The 16,602-nt window shown below is 42.6% G+C and overlaps 1 protein-coding gene across 1 annotated transcript in view; it reads left to right on the forward strand.

The window, feature by feature from the left end:
* Positions 1–16,602, forward strand: part of LOC126459712 (ionotropic receptor 25a-like) — a 281,856-nt gene that overhangs the window by 85,255 nt on the left and 179,999 nt on the right. The window contains exon 2 of the mRNA XM_050095879.1: positions 5,997–6,092. Coding sequence (XP_049951836.1) covers positions 6,005–6,092 — 88 coding nt within the window. The 5' untranslated portion in view covers positions 5,997–6,004. The remainder of the gene's footprint in view (positions 1–5,996; positions 6,093–16,602) is intronic.

Consider the following 16,602-nt stretch of genomic DNA (forward strand, 5'->3'; position numbering starts at 1 on the left):
GTCCTGGTGAACGAACAATCTGATTGAACAGCACAACAATAAGTTGTAATGCATTGCGAATAGACAATGTGGTTTAAGTGCCAATTACAACTTAGGAAAACCTGTTACTACAGCTCTGTATGAACGGTTGAGGCCTCATTAATGTGTTTAGTGGTGCAATATACGTCGATCTTTACCAGATATTTGTGGTTCTCATTGGTCCATGCTCTCGCAACCTGCAACTAGTTAAATGAACAACTAAAGGATTAAATAGTGCGATAATGATCGAAGCAGAAGAAATGAACTAAAATCCGTGCTGCGGCCGGGACTCGAATCCGGGTCTTCTTGCTTGCTGAGCAGAAATACCAACCATTACACCACCGCAGCAGGATGGTCAACTCTACTGCACGAACTACTCAAGTTGAGTGCCCTTCCCAACACAAACTTCAATTCACGTCCTCTGCTTATTTTCCCTTACACTGTCACTACTACTAGGGCTCTCAGACATTGGAATAGCACCCCAGCGTTGGACGTAATGGGAAAGTCCTGTACCAAACATGATCTTATAGATCTTATAATTAAATGTTTCCCACAGACATTTAAGTCTCTTCATTATCTAAGATAATGATCGAATTAGAAGAAAAGAATTAAAATTTTTGCCTAGCAAGTAAGAAGACCTGGGTTCGAGTCCCGGCCGCAACACTAATTTTAATTCATTTCTTCTAATTCGATCATTATCGTAGATAATGAAGAGATTTAAATGTTTCAGGGAAACATTTAATTATAAGATTAAATAGTAGTTGGTGGGCGCAGCAATGAGGAGACAAGCATCAAGGAGGAAAAAAGGTAACCGTGATCTAGACACACGGTCGCTAAATATTCCGATTCACGTGTCTGTATGGTGTATCATTAACTGTGTGTGAGACTGAAGGAGAGACACAGTGTACACTTGGGCCGCTTACAGTACGTTACTTGTTCCACGACATTACTTAATAATGATGTGGAGCGTGTCGGTTTAACATGAGTTTTCATTACTTTTTTTTTTTTTTACAGTTACTACTTCAGATCAAAAAACTCGTATATTGAGTACAAGGAGTTGTCATTCATAAATTCTTTTAATTTTTTTAAAATATTAGTTGCCTCTCTGTCAGACTTTTAATGCTATTTGGCAAATGAACAAAGATTTTTGTGGCAGAATGATTCACCCCTTTCTGTGCCAAAGTCAAATCTAACCCAGAATAGTGAAAATCATCCTTCCTTCTAGAGATGTAGCTAAACACTTCGCTATTATTTTTGAGCTGGAATGGCTTATTAAAAGCGATGTTAGTTCTGTAACTTATACAGTAAGAGAGATAGTAGATTACTCCGGCCAGCTACAAAAGAAAATTTTCTCACGCTGATGACATCCACAGAGAGTACCTCGTTTATCCTGTTTCAAAAATACGAGTTATTTTTTGTTGCAAACTTCTCAGTGCTGGAATTATCTCGCTTGCAACTATGTCAGAGCTTTCAGACTGGGAAAACGTGTCCGGACTTCTAGCCCAACACGAAAAATTCTCAAACTTCTATACCAGTCAGACGAGAAGCAAACACGCGTAAGCGTCTAGGTGAAGTGCTTGATGAAGAAAATCAGAGATTCATTCAGGCTGAGAATTAAAACTTGTATGAGGTATTAATCCATTTCTTTGCGTAACACAGTTCCGAGCGAAACACAGTGCTCTCAAAACTCATTAGTGGAAAGAGCCAACTGTCAACAATACAACGACTGAGATATCTTTTGAGAGTCAATATTTTAAACCTAAATTTTATAGGTAGGTACATCTTTATTAACTTAATTAGGACACTCCTAAGCTGGCCTTTGCTAAAACCAATGCTCAGTCTGATTGAGGAACTTTCGGTGAGGTCAACCCCTTCCATCTCTCCACACTCGTCTTGTACACTTATTTCGCCTATCTCCTTTGGATCATCTCCTCTAACGTGTCCACACCATCTCAACATACATTTCTCAGCACTCTTCACTGTATCTTCTTTCACCCCGTAACTGTTCCTAAAATTGATTTAATAAACTTTACTTAAAGTTTGAAATTTTGTTAAACTGTAGCTGCGTTGCTTAAGCTATTATATTGTATTTAAAACGGTATTATTTATAGATAAAGTTAAATTGTAAGGCATCCATAGAATTAAATCATGACAATAACTGACAAACACTAATGTAATCAGTGGCCTTACACTTCCTTGAAAAGTCTAAGTCGAAAAAAATGGTTCAAATGGCTCTGAGTACTATGGGACTTAACATCTTAGGTCATCAGTCCCCTAGAACTTAGCACTACTTAAACCTAACTAGCCTAAGGACATCACACACATCCATGTCCGAGGCAGGATTCGAACCTGCGACCGTAGCAGTCCCGCGGTTCCGGACTGCAGCGCCTAGAACCGCACGGCCACCGCGGCCGGCTAGTCTAAACCAGTTTTGCATGTATCTGTTTTTAATTTTAGGCACGATTCTGAGTTTTCATCAACAATATGACTTCTCAATTCACTCTTCATAAGGTTGACGCTTCAAAATGAATTTTCGCATGAATATGTAGACTCGAATAAGGGAATAATGTCAAAAATGCTGATTTTGTAAGTATGAAATACTATTCCAGGTGTTAAATATCAAAGTATGTATATTTCCTTCTCTAGGTCTATAAAAGCAGACCACTTTCGCTGTGAACCAACAAATAAGTTCGTATTTGTTTTCTCCAATATTTGTATATGAGCACAAATACGTTCAAATTTCGACATCCAAAATTCGTTGTTTTTTTAAATACAGCAGTCTTCGAAAGTGAGTCAAAGTTTATCTTTCAAACTCTACAACAAAAAGAGATTTTTTGCTTTCGAATGTTCTAACACAGAAAAACAATGTGTTTCTTTTCCCCTGTAGTTTGCCGATTAAACTGATTTAGGTGAGGTATAAGCCTACCATGAAATTAAATTTTTGAATTCACTATTCTTTCTGGATACTGAAAACCCTTCCAAAGCAGAGTAAGGAATTGAAACGTTTCAGAACGCTTCTTCTTGATAGCGAACATAACTTATTATGGAACAGAAGACCTGCGCACAGCGGTTTGCCGACCGTAGGCGTAGAGTAACAACAGATATTGTCTTTAAAGAAAGTAACAGGAATTTCTTGAAAATATTAGAACACATCACACCGTTTGGTGTGTATCAATAAAGTAACACGAAATTAATTCGTCACTCTATAATCAACAAGTATTCAAAGATTAATTTTAAAAGAATTTTTAGAAAGCAACGTACCAGTCCGTACTCCTGACGTGATTCGCACAGAACAAATGTCAATAGTCCTTCGTTTTGTACAGACAGAGTGTGGTGAGGAAATAATTATCAACGCATTTGTCATCGAGGTTGGTAATTTCTAGGTACCGGTACGCTCTAAGACAAAAAAAAAGACTCACTGCGAAGGAGTTATCCGAATTGGACAGAAATCAGTAGATGTGACGTACTTGTACAGAGAAACAAATGATTACAACTTCAGAAAAAATTGGGTGATGTATTCAAGAGAAAGAGCTTCACAAATTGAGTAAGTCAGTAATGCCTTGATCTACCTCTGGCTCTTACGCAAGCAGTTATCTATCTGGTTTTGCTCTATTTAACAGAGTTGGTGGGTGTCCTCCTGACCTATGTCGTGCCAAATTCTGCCCAATTAGCGCATTAGATCCTCAAAATCCCAAGATGGTTGAAGAACCCTGCCCATAGTGCTCCAAACGGCTCTGTTTAACAGTGTTCGTGGATGTCCTCCTGACGGATGTCGTGCCAAATTCTGTCCATTTAGCGCATTGGATCCTCAAAATCCCGAGCTGGTTGAAGGACCCTGCCCATAGTGCTCCAAACGGCTCTTTTTAATAGAGTTGGTGGATGTCCTCCTGACCTATGTCGTGCCAAATTCTGTCAAATTAGCGCATTAGATCCTCAAAATCCCAAGATAGTTGAAGAACCCTGCCCATAGTGCTCCAAACGGCTCTTTTTGATAGAGTTGGTGGATGTCCTCCTGACCTATGTCACGCCAAATTCTGCCCAATTAGCGCATTAGATCCTCAAAATCCCAAGATGGTTAAAGAACCCTGCTCATAATGCTCCAAAAGGCTCTTTTTAATAGAGTTGGTGGATGTCCTCCTGACCTATGTCGTACCAAATTCTGTCCATTTAGCGCATTAGATCCTCAAAATCCCGAGCTGGTTGAAGGACCCTGCCCATAGTGCTCCAAGCAGCTCTTTTTAATAGAGTTGGTGGATGTCCTCCTGACCTATGTCGTGCCAAATTCTGCCCAATTAGCGCATTAGATCCTCAAAATCCCAAGATGGTTGAAGAACCCTGCCCATAGTGCTCCAAACGGCTCTGTTTAACAGTGTTCGTGGATGTCCTCCTGACGGATGTCGTGCCAAATTCTGCCCAATTAGCGCATTAGATCCTCAAAATCCCAAAATGGTTGAAGAACCCTGCTCATAGTGCTCCAAACGGCTCTCTTTAACAGTGTTCGCGGATGTCCTCCTGACGGATGTCGTGCCAAATTCTGTCCATTTAGTGCATTGGATCCTCAAAATCTCGAGCTGGTTGAAGGACCCTGCCCATAGTGCTCCAAAAGGCTCTTTTTAATACAGTTGGTGGATGTCCTCCTGACCTATGTCGTGCCAAATTCTGCCCAATTAGCGCATTAGATCCTCAAAATCCCAAGATGGTTGAAGAACCCTGCCCATAGTGCTCCAAACGGCTCTGTTTAACAGAGTTCGTGGATGTCCTCCTGACGGATGTCGTGCCAAATTCTGTCCATTTAGTGCATTGGATCCTCAAAATACCGAGCTGGTTGAAGGACCCTACCCATAGCGCTCCAAACGGCACTTTTTAATAGAGTTGGTGGATGTCTTCCTGAACTATGTCGTGCCAAATTCTGTCAAATTAGCGCATTAGATCCTCAAAATTCCGAACTGGTTGAAGGACGCTGCCCTTAGTGCTCCAAACGTACTCAGTTGGGGAGAGATCCAGAGACCTTAGTGTGCCAAGGGATGATCTGACAAGCACGAAGACAAGCAGTAGAAACTCTAGCCGTGTGCGGGCACAGCGGTATGTCGACGGGTTTCCACGCTTCGTTTTGTTGCCCTTCGTGACAAGCCCTCCTGTGCTTAAACTTCAGCAAGATGATGCCCGTCCGCACACGGTGAGACTTTGTACTTCTTTTTTCGTGCTTGCCAAACCATCCCTTGGCCAGCCAGGTCGTCGCATCTCTCCCCAGTTGAGAACGTTTGGAGCATTATGGGTGGAGCCCGCCAACCAGCTCAGGATTTTGATGATCTAATGCGCCAATTGGACAGAATTTGGCACGACACCCGTCAGGAGGACATCCACCAACTCTGTCAAATAGAGCCAAGCCGGACAGATAACTGCTTGCGTAAGGGCCAGAGGTGGAGCCACGCTTTACTGCTTGCTCAATTGCTGAAGCTCTATCTCTTGAATAAATCATTTAATTTTTCTAAAATTATAGTCATTTGTTTGCCTGTACATGAAAGTCACATCTACCGATTTCCGTCCCATTCGGATAATACATTCCTGTGTGTCATTTGTTTTTGTCTTAGAGTGTATAATTTGTTAAAATGTGTAACAATAAACATGAATGAGGAGAGAAAACATATGTGCATAATAAAAAAGATATCAATCGTAGTTTTCTCTAACTGAAACTAATCGCTTACAGGTATGTCACAGTTTTCAGACTGGAAAAATATGTCCGCATTTGTAGCCGAACACCAAAGATCCTCAAACTGTAACCCAGTAATTGTGCCTACTGTTTGTGACTCAGATATACAAAAAACAAATTTAAAGGTTTCTGCACCAACAAGTGTAAAAGTGTTTCTTATTTTTGTTTCCTCGTTGTCTCTGCATGACCATACCGCTGCTAATCAACATGTTGCGTGGCAAGAGAGCGGTTTTTCTTTAGAAACTGAGAGAGCTTATTTTTGGGACAGGTTTCGCCATGTGGCCGCTGTGGGTCTCTGTCATCGCTGTCCAGCTGCAGCTTGCGTCATCACAGGCGACGTCCGACCCTCTGCTCATCCGATTCCGTAAGCTCATTTTATTATGATTAAAGTTGTTCGTTTCAAAAGTGGTCCAAGGAAGAAAATGGAAGCAAACATTAGCTATCTAATGTGAATAGTAACCAATCTCAAGTGGCCAATTACGAGAAGATGAATTAAACGATGCTCTTGGAACTTGTGCACTCCACTGCACAGGTGTGCCTCAAGGCTCTGTCCTGTCACGCCCCCCCCCCCCCCCCCCCTCCCCATCACATCCCGTACACTTATTCCCAAATCACCAGTCTCACCTACCTCCCGCTGACGACATTGCTTACATAGCTAACCACCACAACCTCCAACTCTCCCGTGCCTCCCTCCAACGCCATTTCAATCTCATGGTCGAGTGTTGTAATACACGGAAATTTCAGGTAAATCCACAGAAAAGCAAAGCCACCACCATCTTCGGTTGCACCACTTGTGAGTTCTGTCGTCCAGACTACCACCTCTCCATCTACAACCATCTCAACCCTCCGACCACCACAGTAAAGGATTTAGTGGTGGTTAGTGTGTAACGTCTCGTCGACAACGAGGTCATTAGAGACGGAGCGCAAGCTCGGGTTAGGGAAGGATTGGGAAGGAAATCGGCCGTGCCCTTTCAGAGGAACCATCCCGGCATTTGCCTGAAACGATTTAGGGAAATCACGGAAAACCTAAATCAGGATGGCTGGAGACGGGATTGAACCGTCGTCCTCCCGAATGCGAGTCCAGTGTGCTAACCACTGCGCCACCTCGCTCGGTAAAGGATTTAGGACTAACCCTCGACAGAAAAGTAATATCACAATTAGTAACAATTTTCTGTCCCCATCGGAGAACACTTTCAAGGGAGATCGTAGACTCTTTGAGTGTCCGATTCACACCCTGATTGCAGCAAAATTCCGTTTATGCATCACCCTGCGCGTGGCGTGACTTCATATGCTTTGAATACCCAAGCGTATTTGGCAGCTGTCGGTTGCCGCCGCCCGCTGTTGCTATCATCTCATGATGGAAGACTGGTACACATCTTCTTCAGCACCGGGATCCAAATGTCATTCAGTTTCAAGCCCTCCTCCTTCCTGCTGAAATTCATCGGGTCTTTAACAATCTCGATGGCCTCTCTGTGTAGCCTTTCAAGGTATCCGCTTGTCGCTACCAGTACTTGAGTCCTATCAGAGTGAATGTGGTGGTCTCCTGCTTGGAAATCACGTTCCGCAATTGATGATGAGTCAGTCTCCTCCCTTGTACAATTACCCTTGTGCTATTCTAGTCGTATTTTGACCGTTCTTTTTGTAGTACCCACGTACACCTCTCCACAACTACACGAAATCCTATAAATTCCTGCTTTGTGCAGCGATTTGCGAACATCCTTGGGCTATTTTAGGTAATCCTATATTTTTCAGGAGGGTTTGTTGATTGTCGCGATGTTCCGTTTACTCAAGATTTTCCCTAATTGGTGAGTAACATCCTTAATGAACGGCAGAAAAACTTTCGATTTCACAGGCGCTTGTGCGTAGCTTTGATTTTTGCACGGTGGTCTTAATGCTCTTTTTACCTCAGCGGACGAATAACCGTTCTTGAGCAATGCAGTGGTGAGATATTTTAATTCCGTGTCAGGTAACTCTGATTTGCAGATTTTCCGCCATCCGCCAACGTTTCCGGAATGTCTCACTTTTGTTGTGGGTAGTGGTTCGAATTCTGGGTTTAGGCAAGATCGGTGCGCCTGCGTTTTCGCTAAAACGTGTGGCCTAAGCAACCATCACCCTTCTTGAAAACTAGTGCATCAAGAAAATTTAATCTTCCACCTATCTCCTCCACCATGGTAAACTGAATCTTCAGATTAATCCTATTGAGATGCTTGTGAAAACGACCTAGTTCTTCTCTGCCATGTCTCCAGAAAACTAACGTATCACTCATATGATGATGAGTCCCATACTTCTTTACAGAGCGTAGGGGAGCGACGCGGGAGACCCGCGCCGCCTTACTAGGCAAGGTCCTAGTGGAGGTGGTTTGCCATTGCCTTCCTCCGACCGTAATGGGGATGAATGATGATGGTGAAGACGACACAACAACACCCAGTCATCCCGAGGCAGGAAAAATCCCTGACGCCGCCGGAAACCGAACCCGGGACCCCGTGCTCGGGAAGCGAGAACGCTACCGGGAGACCACGAGTTGCGGACATCATATAGCGGAACCAAATATTCAGCTTCTTGTTGGCTTTTTCCAATGCCTGCTCCTCGAAGTTTTCCGTAAAGAAATTCGCTATAACTGTGCTTAAGAGGCTCCCCATAGCCACGTCATCTGTCCCTTCGTAGAATTCATCGTTACATTCGAAATACGTGTCTGAGAGGGAATATTTAAGTAATTTTGTCATATTGGGAGGAAAAACCCGATTCAACTGTTGCAACATCTCATTGAGCGGAACCATAAAAATAGCGATACCACTTCAAAACTAACTCATATGTTCTCCAGATGGGCCACTACGCCGTTTAATTTACTGATAAATTATGCCGAATTCTTGATATATGAATCCGATTGGCCCACATATGACCGTAATAATGATTTCAAGAAGATGGCAATCGGATAGATGGGAAAACCAATGGCACTTATTATTGGTCTCAGAGGAACGTGTTCTTTATGCACGTTCGGCTAGCCATAAAGTCTTGGTATTAGAGCAACTCAAGACTTTTGTGAACGCTGTGTTCGATAAAGCACTTTTTATCTACAGTGTGACTGTTCTAAGAAGTTCGTCGATGGGGTCTTTATTCAGTTTTCTACATGTCTGCGGATCTAAGAAATCGTTAATCTTACTATGATAGTCGGTCAAATTCAAAACAACTGTCGCATTTCCATTGTCTGCAGAGGAACGATAATACTAACGATTTCATTCAGGCCTTTTATGGCATTCCTCTCAGACAAAATTAAACTGAAACTGAATGACATCTGGATCCCGGTGGTGGGAAATCAAAGTGCGTGACGTCACGCCACTTCGCGGTAGCATGCGTAAACGGAATTTTTTGCAGTCAGTAGCGAGCCAGGTTGTGAATCGGACTCTCAAAGAAGCTTCAAACCCCCTTGAAAATATCCTCCGCAGATGGGGACGACACGTCGGGTTTCAGTGTGAAATACATTCGACCACGGCGTAATAGCCTGTAACATTTTATTAATCGTGGCCTTTCCGGCCGCCGAATTTCACATTTTACAAGAAACGTAATACGGAATGGACACTTTATTACCGTCCAACACAAAGCCCGAAGCTGGCTGAAACAACTAACAGGCTGAACATGGGCTCCACATCCTCCTACCATTATCATCGCCTAAAAGAGACTCGTCTACCCCTTCTCAACTTAAGCCAGAGTTGCCTGGACCACCGCCTCCCCTAAATCCTACAAGTCTCTTGAAATCCAGGAAAGACATGCATTCCATCTCGCATTCCGCGTCCCTGTACCTTCATCAACTCGTATCACATATCAATTCATCCATTTCCCACACCTTCAGCTCATCCTAGAGCACCTTTGTATCCAAAAAATTAATTTAAAAACGCGGTCCCCGCCTCAATTTCCCTCCACTAATTACCAGTCCAGGTACCCCGCTGCGCCACTACCTTCCATGCACCTTCATACCTTGTCTATCCTTTCTCAACCGACTTCAACCAACTCCCACTCCCCGACGATGAAATCCGTTGCAAAGCATACCCCCCTCCCCTCTTTCGAATCCTAGTCGCAATGCTCCGCCTCACGCCATCTTTTCGCTTTCCTTCCTCCCTCCTTCCTCCATCTTAGTGACGTTTAGTCGCTACTTGCAGTTCCGCAGAGCCCCATCATCATACTCATCACTCCACCTCTATCATGATCATGATTATTTGTATGCACTACCAGCATCGCTATTAAACACTACAGCAACATTAACATTACCATCAGTGTTTACATTGTAACTATAACATAAATTCAACAAAAAATTTAAATTCGTAAATATTTTTCATCCATGTAATTTTTAAAAACAATTTAGTCTATCTGTTTTAAATATTGTAATCTTTGGATGAAGAGTGGATTTATCAGCTACCAGACAGCGCCCTCCTTGGGCTTTGAAACAACAACAAATAAAAACACACACATAAATACTTCATGCGGAACCCAACTCGCGTCTTTCTCACATGACATCCTGAAAGCCATGGGTCAAGGGCTACTGGTAGCTACAGTATTCCTTGACTTCGTAAAAGCATTGAACCCGATACCAGATCAATATGCATTAAGAAATTTGCGATTATAGGAGTATCAAACAAAATATGTGATTGGATTGAGGAGTTTTTGAAACGGATGACGCAGTATGTTACTTTGGATCGAGTGTTATCGATAAATGTAGAATTAACGTCATGCGTCCCCAACGGATGTGTAATGCGACATATGCTGTTCATTTGGTACATTAATGACTTGGCAGACAATAATAATAGCAACTCCAGACTTGTTACAGATGATGTAGTTGTCTGTAATGACGTACTGTCTGAAAAAGCTTCGTCAATATGCTAACATATCTTGCTTGTTTTAAGTGTACACAGATTACTATGCTTACTTTATTAATGGTTAACAATTAGAATCGGTAAGAATTCGATAGTAGGAAAAGGAAGAGGAGGAAAAATAATAGATGAATATGGGCTATAGGAAAGGAATGAAAGAGGAAGCCGCTTGGTAAAATTTTGCACAGAGAGTAATTTAATCACCGCTAACACTCGGGTTAAGAATCATAAGCGAAGGTTTTATACATGAAAGACACCTGGAAACACCAGAAGGTTTCAGATTGATTATATGATGGTAAGGCAGAGATTTCGGAATCGTGTTTTAAATTGTAACATTTTTCCAGGGATAGATGTGAACTCTGGCCACAATTTATTGGTTACGAACTGTAGATTAAAACTGAAAAAATTGGAAAAAATGTAGAAAATCAAGGAGATAGGACCTTGATAAGATGAAAGAATCAGAGGTTGTTCGAAGATTCAAAAGGAGCATTAAGCAATGACTGACTAGAACAGGTGAAAGAAATACAGTAGACGAATAGATACCTTTGAAAGATGAAATAGCGATGCCACCAGAGAAAAAAAAATAATAAAAATAAAAAATCCCCAGTTGAAATCCTTGGATAACACAGAAGATACTGCATGTAGCTTATGAAAGGAGAATACGCAAAAATGCAGCAAATGAAGCAGACGAAAGGGAATACAAAGTCTTACAAAATGAGGTTGATAAGAAGCGCAAAACGGCTAAGCAGGAATGGCTAGAGGACAAATGTAAGGATTTAGAAGCAAATTTCACAAGGAGGAAGATAGTAACTGCCTACAGGAAAATTAAAGAAGCAACTGTATGAATATCAAGAGCTGAGATAGGAAACCAGTCCTAAGCAACGAAGGGAAAGCTCAAAGTTGAACGCAGTATGTAGAGGGTCTGCACACAAGAAATGAAATTGAAGGCCATATTATATAGATAGAAGAGGTCGTAGATGTAGTTGAGATACGATAATGCGAGAAGAATTTGACAAAATACTGAGAGATCCAAGGGATCAATAGACGACATTCCGTCAGCACTACTGACAACCGTGGAAGAGCCAACCATGACAAAACTCTTCCATCTGATATGCAGTTTGTATGCAACAGCAGGCGAAATACCCTCACACTTCACAAAGATTGTAATAATTTCTGTTCCGAAGAAAACCAGTGTTGACAGGTGCGGATATTACCGAAGTCTCAGTTTAATAAATCATGGTTGCAAAAAACTAATACGAATTCATTACATAAGAATGAGAAAACTGGTAAAAGCCGACCTCGGGGAAGATCAGTCTGGATTTCGGAGAAATGTAGAACACGCAAGGCAATACTAGTCGTACGAATACTCTTAGAAGATAGGTTAATGAAAGTCAAACCTACATTTATAGCGTTTGCAGACTTAGAGGAAGCTCTTGACAATTATGTCTGGAATACCCTCTTGGAAACGAAAGGAACTTTCCAACTCGTACAGAAACCAGACGTCAACTATGAATCGAGGGGCATGAAAGGGAAGCAGTGATTGAGCCATGGTTGTAGCCTATTCCGGAAATTATTCAATCTGTAAAATGAACAAGCAGTAAAGAAAACCAAAGAAAAATCTGGTGTAGGAATTAAAGTTCAGGGAGAAGAAATAAGAGGATCGTTTAGTAAGTAATGCCCCTCATTTTTTCTCTCAGAACATATTTATTGTCAAGAGTCAGAATTTGGTGAAAATATACGTCAACATGTCTTGTCCATAACATTTTTCTCTGTCTAGTCTCCATCCATAACAGCACCGCACGATTCAGCATGTCTGGAGCAGTGGCTGTGACAGGATGTCCCGAGCGTGGCTGATCATGGGGCTCTGTTTCTGCATTCCCTGAGGCTGTAACTTTCTTTACCCATCGTCCAGCTGTACTCTTTTCAACTGCATTACCGTCATACACTGCACACGAACGTTTATGGATGTTTACCACGGTTTCTTTTTCAGCGCACAAGAATTCGATAACAGCACGCTGCTTGTAACGTGAGCCGTATTTAGACTCCATTTTGACGCTGTACTATGTTTCTCCCATCTGCCAGAAAGGTTCGAAACTTCATCGGCGCACAGAACAAACATCAAACGTGAAGCACCAACAAGGCTTTTTAAAAAAATGTGGGGCATTACTTATTGAACGACCCTCGTAAAAACTTCAAGATGTGCCGATGACATTGTAATTCTGTCAGAGACAGCAAAGGACTAGCAATAGCAGTCGAACAGAATGAACAGTGTCTTGAAAGGGCCGGCCGGAGTGGCCGAGCGGTTCTAGGCGCTACAGTCTGGAACCGCGAGGCCGCTCCGGTCGCAGGTTCGAATCCTGCCTCGGGCATGGATGTATGTGATGTCCTCAGGTTAAGATGACCTCAGAATTTAAGTCCCATAGTGCTCAGAGCCATTTGAATTTTTTTTTCTCGAAATGATGATATAAGATGAACTTCAACAAAATCAAAACAAGGACAATGAAATGTAGTCGAATTCAATCAGTTGATGCTAAGGGAATTAGATTAGAAAACGAGATATTTAAAGTAGTAGACAAGTTTTGTTATTTGGACAGCAAAATAACTGATGATGACCGAAGTAGAGAGGATATAAAATGTAAACTGGCAACGGCAAGAAGATCGTTTCTGAAGAAGAAATGTTCAAATGTGTGTGAATTCCTAAGGGACCTAATTGCTGAGGTCATCGGTCCCTAGAATTACACACTACTTAAACTAACTTACGCTAAGAACAACATACACACCCACGCCCGAGAGAGAACTCGAACCTCTGGCGGAAGGGGCCGCGCAATACGTGACATGGCGCCTCAATTGAATACATATTTAGATGAACCCGCCAAAGCAGCCGAGAGCGCTAATGTGCTGCTCCCTACACTTAAGTAGGCGCGCTGGCCCTTGCCCCGGATCGAATCCGCCTGGCGGATTACTGACAAGGGCTGGTATGCTGGCCAGTCTGCATGTGGTTTTTAGGCGGTTTTTCACATCCCGCTAGCTGAATACGGGGCTGGTCCCCGCGTTCCGGCTCATTTACATGCCTCCAAGGCATTTGAAAACGTTCGCAATATTTCATGGCTTACACTAGACGCAGACAGCTGGGGTACACTACTTATATCCCGGGGGGGGGGGGGGGGGGGGGGGGTTCAGGGTAGCGGCACAAAGGGCATCAGGCCACCCTCTGCAACTAACACTGCCAAATCCCAAATAACAAGGCCGACCCCGCGTTGAAGCGGGACCAATGCCCAAAGAAAAAGAAAGAATACATATTTAAGTGTTAGGAAGTCTTTTCTGGAAATATTTGTATGGAGTGTAGCCATGTACGGTAGTGAAACATGGACGACAGTCAAGAAGAGAATGGAACTGGGGTTACAAACAATTTGTGACACAACTTGACTTAAAGAAGGGATCGGTTGATAGAACACATTCTGAGACATCAAGGGATCGCCAATTTAATGTTAGAGGGAAGTGGGAGGGGGGAGAGGGAGGGTAAACATTGTAGAGAGAGACCAAGGGATGAATACAGTAGGAAAATTGAGAAGGATGCAAGTTGCAGTAGATATTCGGAGAAGAAGAGGCTTGCACAGGAAAGAGTATCATGAAGAGCTTAATCAAACCAGCCTTCGGACTGAAGTCAGCAACAGAAACTCGTATAAATACCTAAGCTGTGATCATATCAAATGGAATAATCACACAGACTCAGTCGTAGGTAAAGCAGATGGCAAATTTCGGTCCATTGACAGGATACTGGGACATTGCAGTGAGTCTATAAAGGAGACTACTTACAAATCACTTGTACCTTCTATATTAGAAATCTGCACAAGTGTGTGAGACCCATAACAAATAGGTATAACAGGGCACTATGAATGTATACACGATTGAAGATAGACGCCAATTGGGTCGCAAAAAAACTGCTAACAAAGATTCAAGGACCAGTATTAAGTGAAGAATCTTGAGGTATACTGTAGCCACCAATGTATCGCTCCCGAATGGACCGAAAAGAAAAGGTTAAACTAAATATAATACACACAAATGTATTTAAATAGCCATTTCTCCCGTCCTCCACATGGTAATGGAATACTAATGGTATGTACCATCCTCCACAAAATTCACAGAGAACTGCAGACGACGTATGCCGATTCTCACGTAGATATGTGGTATCATACTATCTTTATGCAGAATCGAGAAATTCCCACAGTATTATGTTCACTGTTAAGTAAGTACTCAGTGTACAATACAGGGCGAAATGAACGGCGACACACGTTTCATTGTCTGTCACCTTACTATGCAATATTCTCTTTTAAGGAGATTATCATTTGCTTAGTTTTATTTTACAGCATTCCTATTTTAATCTCTCACGGTTCTTAAGAAAGGAAGATTGTTCTTGAGCTTCCATAAAAGCTCGAATATTTGTGATTTTTACACCAAATTTATGAAGTAATAAATTTATTGCTGCACCCCCACTTATCCCCCCCCCAAGAATCATGCTGCTACCTGCATCACATATCAGCTCCATGGCCAGTCACACCAACATAGACAAATGTGCTTAGCGCACGGTCAGTTCTCGAGTGCCCTCCGACTAATTATAGATATGAATGGTGTCTGTTCCGTCAGTCATGTCCAACAGAACAGGCACCACTCATACCTATTAATGTATGGGCGCGAGGCTGTTCGGCTAAAAAGTTTCAGTGCGGATGCATAACATACATAACCAATTAGTCATACATAACCAAGAAGTCTGCGAGTAGGGGAATGGTGGGCGGTGGGGAGGGGATGGTGCAATGTGGCGAGCGGGAACTTGAGACTGGATCTGTCGGAAACCGAGTTCGGATGGCTGAGGCATTGAGGCAATTGGTCTAAGAAGTAAGTAGAGCATCTGGCTTCGAGTCCCAGTCTGGCACAAATTTTTCAGCTCCTGCCGTTGGATTGCCACAATGCCCTGTGCTGCTGGAAGTCATATTTCTCTCCCGCTGCATTTCCCTTCCATTCCTTTCAACCCAGTTTTTCATGTCCTAAAGGTTGTCAGCCGGGACCACAACGACCACCAGCGCTGGCCTAAGTTGATGTCGCCTGTTTGGTCCGATACCTATTTATTGGAACTGAATATTTCTCATTCGCTTCCCCAATTGTCATTTCAAGAAGTCTGACTTTTTCTACGGATTTCTTCATGTTGCTTTCATCCCATTTATGTCGTGAATTCTCCACATTTGTCTTTTAAAAAACGTAAGAAGATAAAATGTTATGGTTTCTGTTTCGTCGTAAGCAGCCAGAACATACCTCTGTGGAAGTTTTAACATATCCATTGTTATTTCTTAGACTACAAATTGTCATACCCTCCTATACTGAGATCACATCAGTTGCATCTGAAGAACAATAAAAATATAATATTACGAGGGGTGTTCGATAACTAATGCAACGCATTTTTGTCTGAAAGCAAGTTTGTTTTGTTCGGGATTCCAATTCACCATATTATTCCCCATTTTTTTGGCTATAAAACCCTATTTTTCAACATAATCTCCAATCAATGGCCACGCGGGGTAGTCGCGCGGTCTAGGGCGCCTTGCCACGGTTCGTGCAGCTTCCTCTGTTGTAGGTTCGAGTTCTCCCTCGGGCATGGGTGTGTGTGTGTGTTGTCCTTAGCATAAGTTAGATTAAATTGTGTGTAAGCCTAGGGACCGATGACCTCAGAATTTTGGTCCCATAGACACTTACCACAAATTTTCAAATTTTTCCAATCAATGCGACGGCTTTCCGCCACCTTACTCAGAGGACCTGTACGCCCAGATGGCACCACTTTACTGATCGACGTCAGAGTCAACGTCTTGCACCATCAATAACCCCCTGTCATCCATGTACTCCTTCTCTCGGAGTGCATTCATTATTGTACCAAACAGGTGGAAGTCAGAAAATGTGAGGTCTGGACCGTAGGGTACTTGAGGAAGAAGAGTCCAGTGAAGTTTTGTGAGCTCCGCTCGTGTGTGC

This window comes from Schistocerca serialis, chromosome 1, assembly GCF_023864345.2.
Source record: "Schistocerca serialis cubense isolate TAMUIC-IGC-003099 chromosome 1, iqSchSeri2.2, whole genome shotgun sequence".
Taxonomy (NCBI): domain Eukaryota; kingdom Metazoa; phylum Arthropoda; class Insecta; order Orthoptera; family Acrididae; genus Schistocerca; species Schistocerca serialis.